Source organism: Prunus avium, chromosome 6, assembly GCF_965620075.1.
Source record: "Prunus avium chromosome 6, drPruAviu1.hap1.1, whole genome shotgun sequence".
NCBI classification, from domain to species: Eukaryota; Viridiplantae; Streptophyta; class Magnoliopsida; order Rosales; family Rosaceae; genus Prunus; species Prunus avium.
Genome location: NC_142289.1, coordinates 10,354,072 through 10,372,671, shown reverse-complemented (window position 1 = coordinate 10,372,671; position 18,600 = coordinate 10,354,072). Strand labels below are relative to the sequence as shown.

Here is an 18,600-nt window from a genome sequence, read left to right as displayed (position 1 = left end):
TCCATTTCCAAAATGACAGAAAGATGTCCCAGTTGACGTGCAATCTGTAATCCCAAAATTGCTGCATAAAGTTCAGTAGCTTTAGGAGAAAACATGCCATGAAGACCTTTATAGCCAGCCATCATTAAATCACCCATATTATCCCGTATCACAACTCCCAAACCCCTAAATCCAAACAGCAAATTGACAGCACCATCAACATTTATCTTCACAAAATTACCAGTAGGTGGAGACCAATGCCGCGTATGATTATTTGCTGGAACACGAGATGGTAATAAAATAATAGCCCATTGATACTCCAAAACAAGCTTTCGAGTGCGAGCCAAAAGACAAAGATGTGAAGTACTTCGGCCAGAATGTAAAAAATCATTACGAGAGCTCCATAATCCCCAACTCAAAAAAACAAAGAAGACTAACTCGTCATTAGTCAAAACTGAGGTAATATATTGGTATAACTCCTTAAAAGTACCAACCTGTAGGGGAATAGTCAAGTCATGAATAGGCGAATGCTGCCAAACCTCCCTTGACAATCGACAAAACCAAAGAGCATGTATAACAGTTTCAGGCTGTTGAGAGCATCTAAAACAAAGTGGATCCAGAACAATTTGACGCTTAAAAAGGTTCACCTTACATGGAATAATGTCATACAATAATAAAACTTACAGCTTAATGATTTAAATATTGGGGTGAACAAAGAGAAGTGCGGGGTTTAAATAAAAAATCTCATTAATAAATAAAAAATAAGAAGAAAGCTAAAAATATAAAAGAAGCGTACAGTTAGACAGTTACGTTGAGATAGCGGTATGCAATACTTAAATATATTTTCTTCTCAATTTCAAAGCTAATTAAGTCAAAATTACTACATTACAAAAAGTTCTCTTTCCTCAAATTCTCAAAACAAACGCTCAAAGAGGTTAGAAGAATGAAGGCGCTGATGAGTAGTGTGATCGTCCCTTGGCAACCACCCCACCCAAAACCTCGGATTCCAGTTGTTTGCTGCTCCACCATTAATGGGTCCTCATCCTCTTCCTCAGAAGTGAAGTGAGCTTTTTAATTTTTTGTGAGTTTGATTTTTCTACTTCATTTGTCTCAATCACTTTGATATAATTGACTCTAAACTACATCAATTTCAGCTTACAAAGCTCTCAGCCTCAGGAGGTAGGTACTACGAATTAGTCTTTTCAATGGTTGTGTTTAAAGTCCTTAGTTTTTGTGCTGCTGATGATTTTGTTGTCTGCATTACGCAAAGTGCAAGTCATCCAATGCTGAGGAACCGAAACAGTCCGAAATTTGGCGACTCTTCAGAGAAGCTCAGAAGAGTAAGTCCAAAGTCCTCAATGCAATTCATCTAATTTGTGCCTTTTTATGTGTTTTCATTTCTAAATTTCTAATATAGTTTTGGGTTTTTTCTTTCATTCTTTGAAAATGACATCCAGATATTCTACACTTGAACCAACATCGTCTTAAGGCGGTAGAAGATCTTAACAAAATCAACATAGAGAAACAACTGTTGGTTGATAGGATAGAGCAATTGGAGCTGGAAAAGCAGACTGCTGTTGCAAAACCTCAAGGTACCTTCAGCCCTTACTCACTTGATTTATACCCCTTTCTTATTTGGAAGGCCCAAAATTATACTTTTGGTTCCTATCGTAGGCCTGATTTCACTTTAGTACCTGTAGTTGTAATTTTAACGAATTTGCCTTCTTAATTTGGTAACCTTCGCATTATGTTCTAAATTTACGTTTCTGTCATATTGGTTGATGGAAGATCTGAATTTTTGTTCTGATTTATCAAGGCAGAAAATTCAAATTGGCTAAAATGTGAAGTTGGGTCATGCTGAAGGTACATTTGCTTTTTTTTTTTTTGAAAATCTTCATTAACCAATTTGACAGAATGTAAAGTTGGAACGCATTTAAAAAATTAAAAAACTATAAATGTACATTTATTGAAACTGGAATTATAAGAATCAATGTGCGATTGAGCATAAACTACAGAAACCAAAAGTGTAATTTGGGCAGGCTTATGTACCATTTTGCAATGATATCTTCGTATTTTTACTTGAGTAGGAAAGATAGAAGGACAATGTTCTATGATCATATTCTTTGCAGAAGAAACAAGTCTAGAGTTCATGAAGGTTAAAGTTTAATAATGTCTTTTTATTGATGTCCTGTAAACCAGATAGGCTATCAATGTTTTGGGAGATACTCCTTCGGATAGACTCAATGGTCCTCATGGGAATGGTTACCACTGCAGAGGCATCTAATTTGAGAAGGCTGGTCATGGATCACAAAGTTAGCGTAGCTGAAGTATTTAACGACACCCTGCAGAAGAGTGATGCTGAGATTTTAGCAGAACTCCGTCATTTCTCTGAGAGAAACCCAAGGTAAAAGTGGTAACCAGATTTGACAAACGACTTTTCTTTTTATTTGGAACACTTGTAAAATAATGTAACAAACTATGTTATTGTGTAAAAGTATGGATTTACTGAATCATGTTATGTTATGCTTTTCTTTATCACTTCCTGATCGGGGTTTTCGGGATTAATTGGGAAATGCTCAGTTGTGTATCTTTTCTAAAATCATGAATTGTACCACCTTTGTAATTATTACATCCATGCTTTTGTTGTATTTCTCTTTGTTCTTTTTTGGCGCTCCTTTACCTTTTCCAAGTTTCCAACAAGGATGTTATTTTGTATTTATTCTTTTTTTCAAAATTCAGGAATGGATTTCACATTGTACATGTATGCACGGAAATGGCACCACTGGTCTCTGTTGGATCTTTGGCTTCATATGTGACAGGTTTGTCTTGTGCACTACAAAGGAAGGGGCATTTGGTGGAGGTGATACTTCCAAAGTAATTATGGGACCTCCTTTGTAATTTTATTTATTTATTTTGCTCAGAGTGCTTACCAATGGATTTGATTGATGAGAGATCTAAATAGCATTTTATATTTTAGAGAACGCTAGGACAAATAATGCTCCAATGAGTATAGGTGGATGATCATAAGATGATAACTAGAAGAGAAGATTAACACTACGACTATAACATTTCTAGTGTAGCCCAGGAAACCTCCTAGGCAGCTCTTGCCTAGTTTCATTACCTACTGCATTTCTTATGACCTAAGGAGACAGAGGAAGCCGGGTGAGATATAGTAATGCTGATGGAAGAGATAGTTACACCCTGTATGTTCACTTAGGTCTGTTTCTGATGGGATCTGACACTCTATACTTGTCGCACATTTCATTAGATTGTGAGGTCATGGAAATAGGTAGTTTGTAGAATTGCAGAATATGACAAATGTGAATTTTTTTTCTTCCTTGAAATTACATTTTCATATTCTGCAATCATACAGACTTTTTAGGACTTTTGATGGTGCAGGACTTTTTTTCTTTTTTATCACTTTACTTGTTGAGCAAAGAAAGAAGGATCAAAATGTCTGGTTTCTATGAAAGAAAATTTGAAGAATGTCTTTTGGTACACAAGAGAGCATCATTATATGATAGGAAGGACTTTATTTTGTATATGAGTTCCTATAATCTTTTTAATCAAACATTTCTGGAAAACTTGAAAATTTCTATCTCCTTGATGAATTTACCTTGTAATTAGGTATTCAAGCTTGGATTTAGATGAAGTTCAAGGGCTACAGGAAATTGAGGCAGAGTGTTATTCATATTTTAATGGTCAGTTGCATGGCAACAGAATTTGGACTGGGTAAGCTTGAGTTGTTTCTTTGTATGCTACATTTATGTTTGCTTTTGCGAATCCATTTTGGCAATTAAGAAATGATCTGGAAACTACATTTTGCTCGGTGCCTATGTGATAAGTCCCACATCTTGCATTGAGAAGCTCTTGGGTTCAAGGAATACAACTGTCAACATTTGGCTAACCTGTTTGGCTTATGAATTGAGTTCTAACATATGATGTCAGAGCTGACCAGGCTCATTAATACTTCCCATGGACTGGCAATGGTAGGGCTGATCATGAGCCTATCATGGCTAAGTTTTTGATTTTGTGATTGAACCCTCGCTTGGTGAGGATGGTAGGATAAAAGGTGGATAATTATGATATACGAGTCCTACATTGATTGACTGCGACTGTGCACAGGTCTTGAATATCTGTGTGCGCGTGTATGTAGATCCAATGAACTCAATTGTTAACTTCTGATTAGCTCTTTTATTGCATAAGGATCTGCGTTGTTATAGTCTATTTGTTGAAAATTCTGTATTTTTCTTACTTTATCTACTCATTATACAGTGTTGTCTATGGTATTGGAGTTACTTTAATTCAACCACTATACTACTCATCCTTTTTCAACCGTGAGAGGGTATATGGCTATTCAGATGACTTTGAAAGGTCAGTAGAATTTTTTCACTCATATTCTTTACCGCTGTGGTTTTTCTTTGGGTTGTCTTTTGATGTCATGCATGCCTTCTGGTTTTTAAAAGTTCAAAATTTGAGTATGAAACTTAGCTTGAAGTATGAACCACAGAGGTCAGATTAACAATTTCCTTATGTGGAGAGATTCTTAGAGGAGGAAACTTTATTTAAAGAACAGATTCATAAGACCAGCCTTTTCTTAAACTTCAAGTAATAAAGATATCCGAACTTAAAGTGGGTTATTTTGAACTGAAATGCTCATATAAAACTAAAATTGAGTACTGTAACTATGGCCTTTTTGAACCGTCAAAGAACTTAAATTCACATGGGTACGTGACTCTCTTTATACAAGTGAAAGTCTAAATTTTTTAATTGCATCTATAAAGTTAGGACATTAATTCTAATATAGTATCTAACTTTGCCGTCACCAATTCTTCTATGATGGTATATTTGATGCATTCAGGTTTACCTATTTCTCCCGTGCGTCATTGGATTATATTGTAAAATCTGGAAAGCAACCTGATGTGATACATATCCACAACTGGGAGACTGCTATTATTGGGCCACTTTTCTGGGATATTATTGTTAAACAGGTACAGCTTTGGAACTGCCTTTTCTAAATATTTTTAAATTGGCATGCAGTAGTTCTGTTTTACTACCAAACCCTTCAGTATTGACCTTTCTGTTTCATTTCACATAATAAAGTTATGAGTAATTAACTTATTTTGATGAGCATTAATGCAACTTGGAATAATATATGTATATACAAATTTTACAATGTGTGTTTGTCTGTATAGCAGTGATCTAATAAGTAGCTAAGTGCACACAACCCATCATGTATCTCAGCCGTCCATATTTAATTCAAGGGTTGAGATGCTTGTACTTAACTAGTGACTTAGTTCAGCTACTTAATAATTATCGGACAAGGAAGCATCTTAACTCTATGGATATAAATCGTGGCCAAAGTCTCTGAGAGTGAATTTTGGAAAACATGTTGTGGTTGGAAAGATGGTATGAATCTAACAGCTTGCTTACATAGTAACATATCTGTTCTGTATTGAACAACTGGCACCTTGCTTAAAGAAATTAGTAAAGGATGTAGAAAGGCAAGACTTTATTTGGACAACATGGAAGACCCGAGCTAAATACCATACATTTCCATCACACCACTGATGGCACCGGCTACTTTAGTTTTCCATCACATGGGACAGGCAATATGTTTAACACATATTGCATCTCTTTTTATTTCTCACCCACTTCTGGTTCTTGCAGGGAAGAGAAGAACATTTATTTATTTATTTTTGGTTTGAAACCATTTCCACTGTGTGATTGTTTTTGCTCATGTATATAGGGACTTGAAGGTACAAGAGTTCTATTGACATGCCACGACCTCAATTCACAGGCAAGTAGCTGTATGTTTTCCTTTCTTACTTTACATACTCCCATGGATCCAATTTATTAAGCTCTGTGTTTCAATACTTCAGTGTCTTGAGCATCCGGAGAAACTAGCGTTATGTGGACTTGATCCTGCTAGACTTCACCGTCCTGATCGTTTGCAAGATACTACCAAGGCACATCTGGTTAATGTTTTGAAGGTATATACCATAGCCAATTCTCTCTTCTCTTGATAATGTTTTGTGATATGACAGGCCTAGACACAATGGAACTGAGGCATGATATATACAGTTGGATAGATATTTTTCAGTTGCAGCATCTATAGTCTTGTGAAACTAAAGGCACTACTTTTCCTTAAATGGAATGTGTGAGATACACTTTCTGCCTTTTTTTTTTTTTTTTTTTTCCAATTTTGACAATGCAACAATATGGGATTGAGAATTGTTTCCCTTCCCAAATTTGACTTGAAATAAGAATGTATTACCAGCTTTGATCTAGTGACATTATGAATGATCTATTGTTTAACAGACAACTGGATGGATATTTCCTTGGTTATGATGTGATTTATTTTGTACAATTGTGAATAAAGGCTAAGTTAATAAGTTCTTATTATTGTTGAACAGCTCACAACCCACGAGCTATAATTCTTTTGTGTTTTGCTTTTGCATTGTATTCCCAGAAATTTCTGCTTCCATAGAAGCGTGGAGAAACCCAAAAAAAAGAAAAAGATTGACATGATGTCCTGGTTTCGCAACCCTGTTCATTTGTTATTCAATATTATTACCTGCACTTCGAAGTCCCTTATTGGAAGCTCTAGTTTCCTTTACATGTCCACCATACCTCAAAGCTTTATTTTCTATAAATTTGCAGGGTGGAGTTGTTTACTCCAATAAAGTTGTCATTATGTCATCCATACGTTCAAAAGGCAGGGTTATTCATAGTCCGAGTCATGGGTTGGATCATACCTTAAACATTCACAAGTAAGTAGATCAATCAAACATTCTTGCAGATTTTTCTTTTTAGGTTTCTTGTGCTGAAAGCATTTTTACCTTCTGTTTTAATTTGCTTGCAGAAACAAAGTGGTTATTGCTCCTTGTGGATTTGACAACTCCACTTGGGATCCGTCTACAGACAACTTTCTTCCCCAACAGTATAGTGTGAAGGATATGAAAGGGAAAGCAGTCTGCAAAGCTGCATTGCAGCAGCACCTTGGGTTATCTGAGCATGCTTCTCCTATTCTTGTATGTGCGCACCTGGGTTTATGAGCACTGAACACTTAGGTTTTTGGTAACTTGCACTTGGTGTGTTACACGATGTTTCGTTGCTTAGGTAACCAAGTTGTTATGTGGGTGAAAACAATGACAAAACTGGAATTCATAGATAAGATCTATGCCCTTTTTCATCTTGTGTTCTTTTATGTTGATTGTTAATTGTTATGAAGATTATATAATATTTGGATTTGGAAAAGTCATGTCCGGTAGTATTGGATGTCTTGTGAATCTATTTATTTGGGGAGGAGTAACTTATTTGAGAATTGGATGTCTTCAGAGTTCCAATCGCATCATATTTGATTTGTAACCCCTTCTTGTATTTCCAAATTTTGGTTACGACTTACGAGTTAACCTTAATTTTCGAAATTAATCTAGGGTCTGGGACTTCTTTTTCTGGGAAGCCTTGTCTTCTTAATAACTAAACTTTATTTTCGTTTTATCTTTCTTTTACTTAATTGCTATGCATGGTTTTACACTTGCTTCCTGATTTTTAATGGAGAGTCAACAAATTATGAAAAATGTTTATCAGGTCGGATGCATCTTTTCTGAAGTATCAGATGTTGATCTGGAGAACCTGAGGGCAGTATTTCTGAAAGCTAGGAGGATTGATGTGCAGGTAGTTACTTCCCCCCTTTTTTACTTTTCTCATCAGAAAAATGTATGGCTCAGTGGCTGGGACTTGCTAAATGCCCTTACCAGTGGATATGCCAAGGGTAATTTCAAAATGAATTGGAAAAGAAGTAATGGTTAATGTGCTTGGTTGTGAGGGCTCTATAGCATCTGCTCTGTAAGTTTCTTGTTCTTCCTGATTATATCTCCTGGACGTGATTGTTAAGTGTCTTCCTACAGTTCATCATTAAAGGGATTAGCAAAATATCAATTGTAAACAAGCTGGGATTGGTGCATGAACCACTGAAGGTACAGATTGCTTAGCCTCTTGTTAATTGAGTTCCTTGACATTGTGTTAGTAGTCACATTTGTGGCAAAGCATTATAGAATCTTGCTTTTTTGTTTTGATCTTTTCCGTCTTAAGACAAGTTTCAGCAGACCCCATTATGTTCAAGCCAAATGCAATCCATAGTTATATAAGTATGAGGCTCCTTTTTTTTAATATAATTTTTGTAAGTATAACCCTTTAGGTCGTTATTTATCCAATGGGGAATCTTTCTTAAAAAATATCTCTGGCAAAACAAAATGCAATTCGTAAGGGAAAAAAAAGTGAGAGAACAAATTTTTTTATTTATCATCATTCTCACATTACCTCAACCTATGCAACTTATCATATATGTTTTGTGTTACCGTATGGGTGCAGGATAAAAATGTTCGATTCATAGATGGACATGATGAAAAGCAATCACATTTGATATTCGCTGGATCTGATATTATCTTATGCCAATCTTTTCATGATCCTGTCCTCCAAGTTCCAGTTAGTTCTCTCTTTTTGTTTTGTTTCCCTGCTTGTTTTCTTTTTACTTTTAATTGTAATTCTTTATCATTTTCCTGGGAAGTGGTACAAGGAAGTAGTTTTCTTTGTCTGATGTCCATGTACTCCTTTATGTAGCTAAAGGCTTTAAAGTATGGGGCCGCTCCAATTGCAGTAAACTCCAATGATGATGGGTTCAGGTAATGTTTCTTCTTCCACATGAGAACTATCATTGGAGATGCTTTTGCTTGTACCATTCTTTCAATTAAAGTATATTTATATATGTCTCTGTTGGCGATTTCTTCTAACAGGAACTTTGTGGAACACGACTATGAGACCACTAACTTCTCACGTTTTATTAGCTCTACTTTTGGAAATATGTCTATAAGCCAAGCCCTGGATGAAATTGTATGTAATTCTTTACAAGCTCATTAAATTTTCAGATTCTCTTCTCCACTTATAGGAAATTACTAAAAAGGTGCTAATGTTCTTTAAATCTGTTCTCCTGTCTATGTGAAGAGAAACAACCCGTTGAAGTGGAAGAGAAAGATAATGGATGCCATGGAAATGGACTTCTCATGGGATGCTGAGTGCTGTGACATCCATGCTTCTGCTTATACAGCCATAAATAATTTGTGAAGCTTTTGTAAAAGTGCATGTAAATATGTGTATACAGCACATGCGTATTGCTGTATGTAGGTTGTAGAGATGTACAGTTTCTAAACCGAATAGGTATTTGCAAAAGTTCAGTTTCTGTATCTATTGATTTACTAAGACTACATGGATCTAACAATAGATCCGTTAGGCCAACCTTGTCATTAGTGTGGGGTGAAATGCTCTGTTATAAGAGTTAAAAGAAGCCACCACATTTTTTGTGTAATAAGCTAATTTTAGCACAGAATAAGTTGAAAGGGGCTTGTTTTACATCTCTATAACCTCTAGTGCAGTTTAATAAATTAGTTTTCTTTTTGTTACTGTTTACTAAATTAGTTAGTGGGAATTGGTACTACTGCATCTGTCGACAGCTGTTTGGGCGAGTCTAGATTTCCATTTTTTTTTTGGTTGAAAACTTTCAAGTGTTGTTTATTTTTGGGAAATTTTAAGTCGGTTCTTTTCGAGTCAGTGGAACCAAGTACTTGTTAATGCAAAGACTAACGGTAGGTATGAAAGCTATAGGAAAATCAATTTTATGTATGCAACTGAGACGAAAAAAATTTCAATGAACTAGAGAAAGTAAAATGAGAATTAATATATATAACTTAGAAATATATAAAAGAAAAACGAAGAAAGTGGTATATGTAGAGAAATTGTTGTGTGCATCTAACGCATCTCGTGAGATGATGACGTGGTGAATCAAATTCATCCACATTATATGCCATTAATATTTGAACATTAAACTCTACACGTGGTATATGTAGAGAAATTCTTGAAGGCAAAGCATGTGAAGGGGAGTGTCCATTACTTTTATCGCTAGAAGGTACATGCTTCGTCCTTTTTTCTTTGGTTAAAGAGATTTCCAAGACATGTGTACCAACAACGAGTCGCTGAAACGAACTTTACACTAAAGCAAAACAAGCAGAGGGTCCAAACTCCAAAATACTCACCTGGGTTGATTGAGCCTTTATCAGATTTGATCCGTCTTCTTGCCATCTTCATGAACCCAGACTACGGCAGTTGTCATTGGTGCCAAGAAATAGAGTCTCGAGGGTTTTGGTTTGTGTTAAAATACTTTTATGCTCACTCGCGTGCTATTTTCATGTTTATTTTAACGTTTATTTGACAGGTTGTCCTATATTGGCTAACAGATGTAAATACATGTGCTAAATTAACCAAATTGAAAAAACAGTGACTAAATTAGCCGAATGGGTAAAACGCATGGACCATTTTGACATTTATGCCAAAAATAAATGGTAAAAGCAAAAGAGTAAAACGCAAAGGAAAAAGGAAAATCCTCCTTTAGAGAGAAGAGACGGGCAGAGAGAGGGGCCAGACAGAGGCAGAGGGTCTGGTCTTTTGCTTGCGTAACAATCAAGAACAAGTAAGCTCTCTCTCTGTCCTTCTCCTCTCTGATGAGATATTTCATGTCAGCATGGCGCAATCAGAACAACAACAACAACAACAACAACAACAACACCAACCACCTGCAAAGCCAACCCAATCGTCCAACCCCTTCAACCCACAGATGACGACGAGCCCAATCTCAGTCTCAGCTCCAAACCCATCATGGTTCTCCCCCAAAAGGTAAAAACTTTCCAACTCAATTTCCCTCAAAAGGCAATTTCAATTCAAATTTCTCGGGGTTTCTTCATTTTGTTGATCTGGGTAGGCACTTGGGCCTAAAAAATGCAATTCAGCTAGTAAAGTTTTGAAATTTCATGCTGAATTTAAATGTAACAACATGTTGCTCGTGAAATGTGATTGAATATTTTCTTTACAGGTTGCTCGTAATGCTCTGTACAATTAACATGATAAATTATGTCGATCGAGGAGCAATAGCGAGCAATGGTGTCAATGGTAGTATTGGGATTTGTGATGATAGCGGAATTTGCAGCGCGGGTAGCGGAATTCAGTAAGAATTTTAATGATTGTTTTATGAGTTTTGGGGCCTTAATTGGTTTAATATTGATCTTGCATGCTACCGTGTATCTGGTGCCTATGGTGTGTGATATGCAATTATATAGTATTTATTTATCAAGAAGCTAAATTCATTTATGATCGGTGTTTAAGACCCATGAATTTTTTAGGGTTCATGCTGGTAGTTATCTAATTGCATATGCTTTCACATTTATTGGCTGTAATTGACAGACAGTCACAATTCCTCACATTTATCGGCTGTATTTGGCTTACGATAGTATTTTCTTACAGGGGAGATTTTAAATTGAGCAATTTTCAAGATGGTGTTCTTTCATCTGCATTTATGGTTGGTCTTCTTATGGCGTCACCCATCTTTGCGTCCTTGGCAAAGAGGTGAACACTTGCAGTAATGCATGAGTTACCAACTTGGTCATCACTTCAATTGTGATAATCTCTGCCCGATTTGATTTATAAGTTCATATGCATTGTTGCCTTTGCAGCCACAATCCTTTTAGGCTGATTGGAGTTGGATTATCTGTTTGGACATTTGCCACAGCCGGGTGTGGTAGTTCAATTGATTTTTGGACCATTGCAATATGTCGTATGTGAGTGTAACAATCTTTCTGGTATTCTCCACTTTTAGAATTTTGTCTTCGTTCTGTTGTCTTCACTATTATCATCTTCTGTACTCAATTGTGAGTTAATAATTGGGCTTTACCATTCTAGGCTGGTTGGAGTTGGTGAGGCATCTTTCATAAGTCTTGCAGCGCCGTTCATTGATGACCATGCTCCTGCACCCCAGGTTTGGTCCTGTTTATCCCCTCTCTATTATTTTTTATGATCAGAAAATTTAATGTTTCCCAGGAAGGCAAAACTTAATATATCTTCTCGATTATTTTCATAATTATGCTGAATATTTGTTAACTTTGGGTCCAGAAAACAGCATGGCTTGCAATGTTTTACATGTGTATACCAACTGGAATTGCTGTGGGCTATGTTTATGGAGGATTTGTAAGTTTTTACATTTGGAAAGCTATATTTTTTTTTCATCAAATATATAAAGTCTGTTGGTTGAGTTTTCATCAGTTTTTAGATACAGGTGCAATTTGCAAACATATTTTTTGAAAACCGATGTCAGTTTGTCAGTTTACCTTCATAGTAGCAATTTCATTTGCCTTTATAACCTTTTTGAAAGAGTCGACTGTTATGAATGTTGCTCAAGGGCGAGCATTCTTTGATCAAAAGCACTTGGTCCAATCACCTCACATAATAACGTTGGTTATCCATGACATCGATGATGAAATCAGTTTAATATTCTATGGTTTGTAATTATATGGACGTCTGTTTACACATCTAGAGGACTGCTGGCCTCTCCTTTACTCTCTCTTCCTCCCAATGTACAAAACCAATGAAAAAAATCGGGTAACTTATGTTGTTCCTTGCAAGAAATGCCATGCAATAATTTCTGCTCTTGAAGTCCCTTCACTCCTGAAATTTCCATGTATCCCTGTATTTTAACTTGAGTTATCCCTGTGTTTTAACTTGAGGTTTCTTTCCTTGTACTAAGATAATGGCTAGTTCACACTTCTGAGTGCCATGTAAAGGCAACTGATTTTCACTGCAATTTGTGAAATTTCAAAATGTGTTCTTGGCTATGGGCATGGAAAAGCGTTCAGTCTACCATACAAACCAAATATATCTTGTGGAAGTTATCCTGCATGGAGTAGTTTCTGAATTGCTGTTCATATATAAACCTAATTTTATTTTTAACTTAGCAAGTATTATTTCAGAAATGGTCTTTTACCAGTGTATTTATTAGTGGTGTTGGTGCTTTTACAAATTTTATTGTAACCATAATTTAGAAGCTAATACAGTGAGCTTGTTTTGGTGTACTATCATTTTTTATCAGTTAAGGTAATTTTATTTCTCTATTGGTAGCATCCTTGTGTATTGTGGTGATTTTATATTGTGGGAGATATCTCAGCATAATGATGTTTTGCTTTGGCTCAATGTTTAGGTGGGAGACAATTTCAGTTGGCGATATGCATTCTGGGGAGAGGCATTTTGTATGCTTCCATTTGCTGTCTTGGCTTTTGCGATGAATCCATTGCAGTTGAAAGGTGCATTTTTTTGTCTGTTTTGTTGTGAATCTATGATGCATCATCTGAGATAAAGAAGCTTATGTTCTCAATTTTTTTAACCTTTAACGCAACTGGTAACTTTAGGTTTTGCTCCTGTTGAATCAAGAAAGTTTTTGGAACCTAATGAAACAACTAGTCCTTTAATTGAAGGTATTTCATGTTCTATTATTGTTCTGCAAAGTCGATTTACATTTTTGAAAAAGAAAATATCATACTGTTTATCTTTTAGTTCAAGAGTGGCCTTCATAGTGGGTCAAGAACAGCTACTGTGTTGTCATTTACTAGTAGTTTAGGGTGATTTATAAAAGTTTACCTATATGGCCGTGTAGGATGCAAATCCCTTTGTAGGATACTGCGCAATATCTATGCTATGTATTTGTGAGCAACAGAATCAGCTTCAATATTAATGTTGGATTTATATAATCAGCTACATTGTAGCTTTTCCTAAAATGCAACTGTATAAGACAGGAACTTTGGATGGATCTAAGATGGTTAATGTAATGACTATCAATGGTAGTATTGGGGCATTTCTGTTGTGGTACTGTTATACAGAAACTCAACTTAACAATAAAACCTTATGCCAGCTTTACAGAGTACAACCTCTTTTCTAATGTTCCCATTCTAAGGTTGCATAATTCTGTTTATACTTATGTGTAATGACATACTGTGAATTTTAGATTTTCATCCAGTGCTTGCCGATTCTTTGAAAATTTTCAAAATCTTATTTGTTCTCCAACTCTGTATGTTTTTTAAATAGTTTATTTTGTGAAATTCTGATAAGCTTCTAACCGCAGGTTCAGATGACTCAAACATAAAGAGTTGCGTGATAGTTTCCTCTGATAAAGCTTCTAGGCAAGTTGTGATTGCATCCATCTTTTTCATGAGCTTTTTCCCTGGTTACCTGTTTATCTGCACTGTTCTTCCTAACTAATGAGAAATATTAAATTCCCAATGGTTTTAAAAAGAGAAACACGCACACAAGTTGTGTATGTAATAATAGTTTAATGGGCAAGAAAGGAATTAAATGTAAAAGAAAATAACAACTTGGGTGTAAGTCACTTGATCTTACACCATCATAAACTATCATATGTTTTTCTATTATTAGCCCACCACAGAAGTGTTAACAATCTGTTCTATTTCAACTGGGAAAACTTGCTGAACATTACCAGGTGTACTTGCATTTTAAATGCCTTTGCAATTTCAGATATGGGCACATTAGGAAGATGTGACAAGAGCATTGTTCTCTTTTTCCTTTTGGCTGATGTCGTTGGACCTTGCTTGGTTCGTTTGTAGTCTGCTGTTGTGTATCTTTTTAGCATTAGCCCCCTAATCAACCCAAAATAAAAAATTTGAACTTTTCAAAATTTCAGCTTGATAGAATCAATAGTGTTAGATTGTTCTTCCTTCTGTAGTACACATCTAACATCCTTAAATGATTTTTCTAATATTGTTAGATTGTTCTTCCTTCTGTGTATTTCAGGTCAAGCCCTGCATCCAAATCTTTGAACCAACTCTCAAGATTCTCAAAAGATATGAAAGAACTTTTGCGTGATAAAGTTTATGTTGTTAATATTTTAGGTATTTCCTTAATCTCTAGTTGTCTGTTCAAGTTTTTCAGATCTTTATCTGAATGTAAATAAATGAAATATCAATTCAATGATCCTTACGTCTTATTGATCTTGATTATGTTTTCACATATCTATCTGTGTTAGTTTTTGCAATCTTATTGCCTTACTAATTTAATTGGAGAAATTTCTCATGGAATGCTTACTAAGGTTACTATTTATTATATTTACAGGTGTTTTTATAATTATTTCGTTCACAATATAATTGACTGGCAGGTTATGTGTCATACAACTTTGTCATTGGAGCCTACTCATACTGGGGGCCAAAGGCTGGTTATAGCATTTATCGTATGGTATAGCTCTTTGCTTATTCTTTTTTATTTTATTTTATTTATTTGTAATGTTTCCCTTTTGTTTGGTTACACATTTACCTTTTCTTCAATGCAAGTCATCGTAACTTGTTATAAGGAAACTGAAATTTTGACCTTCAGTATCAAGCATTTTGGTATATTGGTGATCTTTTACTTTGGCTCATTGATAGTTAAATTGTGTATTGCAGGATTAGAGAGTGAATAGAGAGAAGAATAAGTAGAAGAGAAAGGGAGATTAAAAATAGCCGAATAGGTTATGCTTATGTGATCAGCCCTTCACCTTAGCAATGTGTTTACTAGTTATATTATAATACAGATTATAATACTATAGTCTAACATAAAGAAAATAATATTCTAAAAATTCTTGAATAAAAAAAATATTCTTAACTACTCTGACAGTATTCTCCTTCATTGGAACTTTTGACAGAGTAATCCAGATTTGTTGTTTGGTGGTATTACAATTGTTTGTGGAATTCTGGGGACGTTAGCTGGAGGGCTCATCCTTGATTCAGTGAATGCCACAATTAATAATGCTTTTAAGGTGAGTTCTGCTTGTGACCTGGGGGTATGACACCAAAATGCCGCCTTTAATAAGATTTATCAGAATGTACTGTTGAAACCCTTTGCTTCTTCCACAGCTTCTCTCTGGAGCAACAATTCTAGGTGCAATCTTTTGCTTCAGTGCCTTCTGTGTAAGGAGCTTGTATTTTTTTGTAGTTCTTTTCTCAATGGGGGAGCTACTTGTGTTTGCCACACAGGTAATCTTACATTCTACGAGTTGGGTTGAAAGTTGGTGGTTTCATTGCGTGCTGTGCTTGCTAAACTTTCATGTGTAATAGTCTGCTTAAAAAAATAAGGAGTGGATTTGTAGCTGATGACTATGATCTTGTAATTGAAATTTTGCCTTTTTTTTAATCCTCATGAGCATGTATGCATTACGCCATAATTTACCTTTTGAGTATGTACATTAGCACCAGCAGGCATGCAAACCCACTCATACGTAGACATATGTAGTTGGTCTCGGCAGATATGATGATTGGTGCTCTCTGATACATAATTAATATAACATACTATTACAATTTGATATTACCTTTTTGGATACTTTTGCTGCATAGTATGAAATCTGCCTGATTAATTGATATATTCTTTGGCCTGCTAATCACTTTTCCTTGGCAGGCTCCGGTTAATTATGTGTCTCTGCGATGCGTGAAACCAAGTCTTAGGCCATTGTCTATGGCTGTCTCAACTGTTTCAATCCACATCTTTGGTGATGTTCCTTCCTCACCTCTTGCTGGAATCCTCCAGGTGTGCCTTCAAAGTTCTCTTCTGTATCATATTTTGAGGAAGTGGAGATTACTGCTAATATTTAGTTGATATGATAATTTCTACTATACTGTTGGTATTTGGAAAAGCAGTCTCCAGACATTATACTGGCAGCAAGAGAATGACATTGATTATCAGTATAATAAAGAAGTTACTGTTGGGGTTTCTAACAAAATAGCTCATATGACATAAATGAATATTCCAATAAATTGGAATGAATGGGCAGAAAAGTGCTGCAACTTCATCGTGGTACATGAATAGAAGTGTGGATGCTGAAAGTGAACTTTGTGATTCGGCTTGTGCATGCTAGAGCAAAATTATATTGAGATCATATAGTTAATGATTTTTTTTTATCGAAATATAGTAAATGAATTTATGAAGCTAAAGATGAGCAGATTTAGAAAACGAGGCTTGTTTGTTCACTTAGAGAAGAATATCTGTACCAATTTAAAATCACATAGTATGACTTAAATGCAGTTTCATGGAGAGGGGATGATAAAGTTAATTGGGCCCCTCATTTGTTTTAACAAATGAGGGTGGAGGGTTTGTTGTGTCTAACTCTATTGTTTCAACATTATCTTTTCTAGACTGAAAAGGAATGGCAGCTATTTATGTTGCAAGATCGCATGGTTTCCATCTTCAAACATACCTCTTGTTGTCACTTAATAACAAGAATAACTACATCATCTAATTGGTTTTTGTCTACTGTGTAATATCATTCTTTTATGTTAGTTGTTATAAAGTTCACTTATGGTTCCTCCACTGTTCGGCCTTGGGGTGAATTTTCATATAAAGTCTTGACGGTTTAGCATCCTTACCTTGTTCCTTTTTCCTATTTTGGATTTTGTCCTTTTCATATGCAGGACCATGTTAACAATTGGAGGGTAACAACTCTTGTTGTGACGTCTGTTCTGTTTTTTGCATCAGGAATATGGTTCATAGGTTAGTGAAGGACAATTAGTTATAATAACTTGTTCAAACTGGTATTATTACGTGAGCGAGAATCTTTCTAAATAGTGGTGATGTTAATAAGCTTGTATTACATTTTCAGGGATCTTCATTAGCAATTCAGACAAGTTTAATGAAGATGGTAAGGAAGAAGTCTCCACAGTTGATAGAGCCACCAAAAAGCCATTGTTTGAAGAGAACACAATTGAGGGAGCCCAAGACTATGGTGAAGCATAAGTTTACTTTAGTGTATTCAAGTTGCTTTTGCTTCTCGAAGGTAATGCCAATTTGATCCCTTTTTTTTTTTGCATGTTTTTTTTACCATGTAAGGTGGTAAAATGTGTAATTAGTGTTCCTAGTTTTCCACGAAAATTTTTTTGGTTGGTAAATTGTAGAGCTGGACAGTAATTTGATCAGTTGAGCAATTAACCTCCTGTCCCAATTCACTATGACTTTTATAGCCCCAATGTCTGGAGGATGGTATGATGACAGAACCTCTACAAACCAAACAACAAGAAAAAAACCAAAATTCGTCTCTAGAACTTTCAAGGTGGGAGTTGTAATACTGTTTCTGTCGTTTTGCTGTTTCCACATTGAGCCCTCTCTGTCAAATTGTCTGCCTGAAGTTATTATGTTACTCTTCTAAATCAAATTGCTGTCCACAGTTAGATTTGTTGGATTGCTAGTGAGTTGTGAGAAAAAGAAATGTACAGTGAAACTAAACAAGCAGGAGCATTACAGAGTTTCAAATTCAGGATATATATGTGTATGTTGTTTGAGATGCACATTCCACTGTACAGTGTTCAACAATGATGTAAATATTTGCTGTTTTCTAGCATTTCAATAGAAAAACAGAAGCATTGATGTTTATGAAAGATTGTTTTTCTTTCCTACATTCATCCTGTAACAAACAAGTGAGATGAACAAATTCCTAGGACATCATTTGTATGTAGCAGATTAAGACTGCCTTGTAATCTTGTTCTATACATTTCAAATCCCATCTACCACATCTTCTGTGGGTCTCTGTATTTCGAATACATAAACAAAGAAAGACGTAGCCACTCATGCATGACAACCTTTCTGTGGAACTTGAGGGCTCTATTTGTGCAAAGAAAGGAGTGACTTTTGCAGACGCATACACACTTTTCTTTTAACAAGAGGGGTATCAATGCCCCTGTTTAGGATTGCTTATGTAGAAAATATTTATGGTCA

General features: G+C 35.5%; 2 protein-coding genes across 5 annotated transcripts; both read left to right on the top strand.

Moving 5' to 3' along the window:
* Positions 1-838: 838 nt before the first annotated feature.
* Positions 839-9,440, top strand: LOC110763883 (UDP-Glycosyltransferase superfamily protein). Its single transcript, XM_088255393.1, has 19 exons — positions 839-1,041; positions 1,134-1,158; positions 1,250-1,319; positions 1,437-1,571; positions 2,179-2,383; positions 2,719-2,853; positions 3,607-3,711; positions 4,255-4,353; positions 4,841-4,970; positions 5,729-5,779; positions 5,862-5,972; positions 6,643-6,752; positions 6,845-7,013; positions 7,573-7,659; positions 7,893-7,961; positions 8,356-8,469; positions 8,605-8,666; positions 8,778-8,874; positions 8,986-9,440. Exons 1-19 carry the CDS (start codon positions 923-925, stop codon positions 9,103-9,105), a joined length of 2,013 nt encoding a protein of 670 aa, XP_088111519.1. The 5' UTR covers positions 839-922; the 3' UTR covers positions 9,106-9,440.
* A 967-nt stretch (positions 9,441-10,407) lies between these two features.
* Positions 10,408-18,281, top strand: LOC110744687 (putative sphingolipid transporter spinster homolog 2). Of its 4 annotated transcripts, none has more exons than XM_088254315.1 (17): positions 10,408-10,707; positions 10,904-11,035; positions 11,332-11,433; positions 11,541-11,645; positions 11,767-11,842; positions 11,977-12,051; positions 13,058-13,160; positions 13,266-13,331; positions 13,976-14,033; positions 14,662-14,759; positions 15,023-15,099; positions 15,545-15,658; positions 15,756-15,875; positions 16,294-16,422; positions 17,304-17,382; positions 17,492-17,665; positions 17,850-18,281. In XM_088254315.1, exons 1-16 carry the CDS (start codon positions 10,556-10,558, stop codon positions 17,623-17,625), a joined length of 1,620 nt encoding a protein of 539 aa, XP_088110441.1. In that variant the 5' UTR covers positions 10,408-10,555; the 3' UTR covers positions 17,626-17,665; positions 17,850-18,281. The 4 variants fall into 4 exon arrangements, with proteins under 4 accessions (XP_088110441.1, XP_088110440.1, XP_088110439.1 ...); XM_088254314.1 differs by having other exon boundaries at positions 17,784-18,281; XM_088254313.1 differs by having other exon boundaries at positions 17,492-18,281.
* The last annotated feature ends 319 nt before the right edge of the window (positions 18,282-18,600 follow it).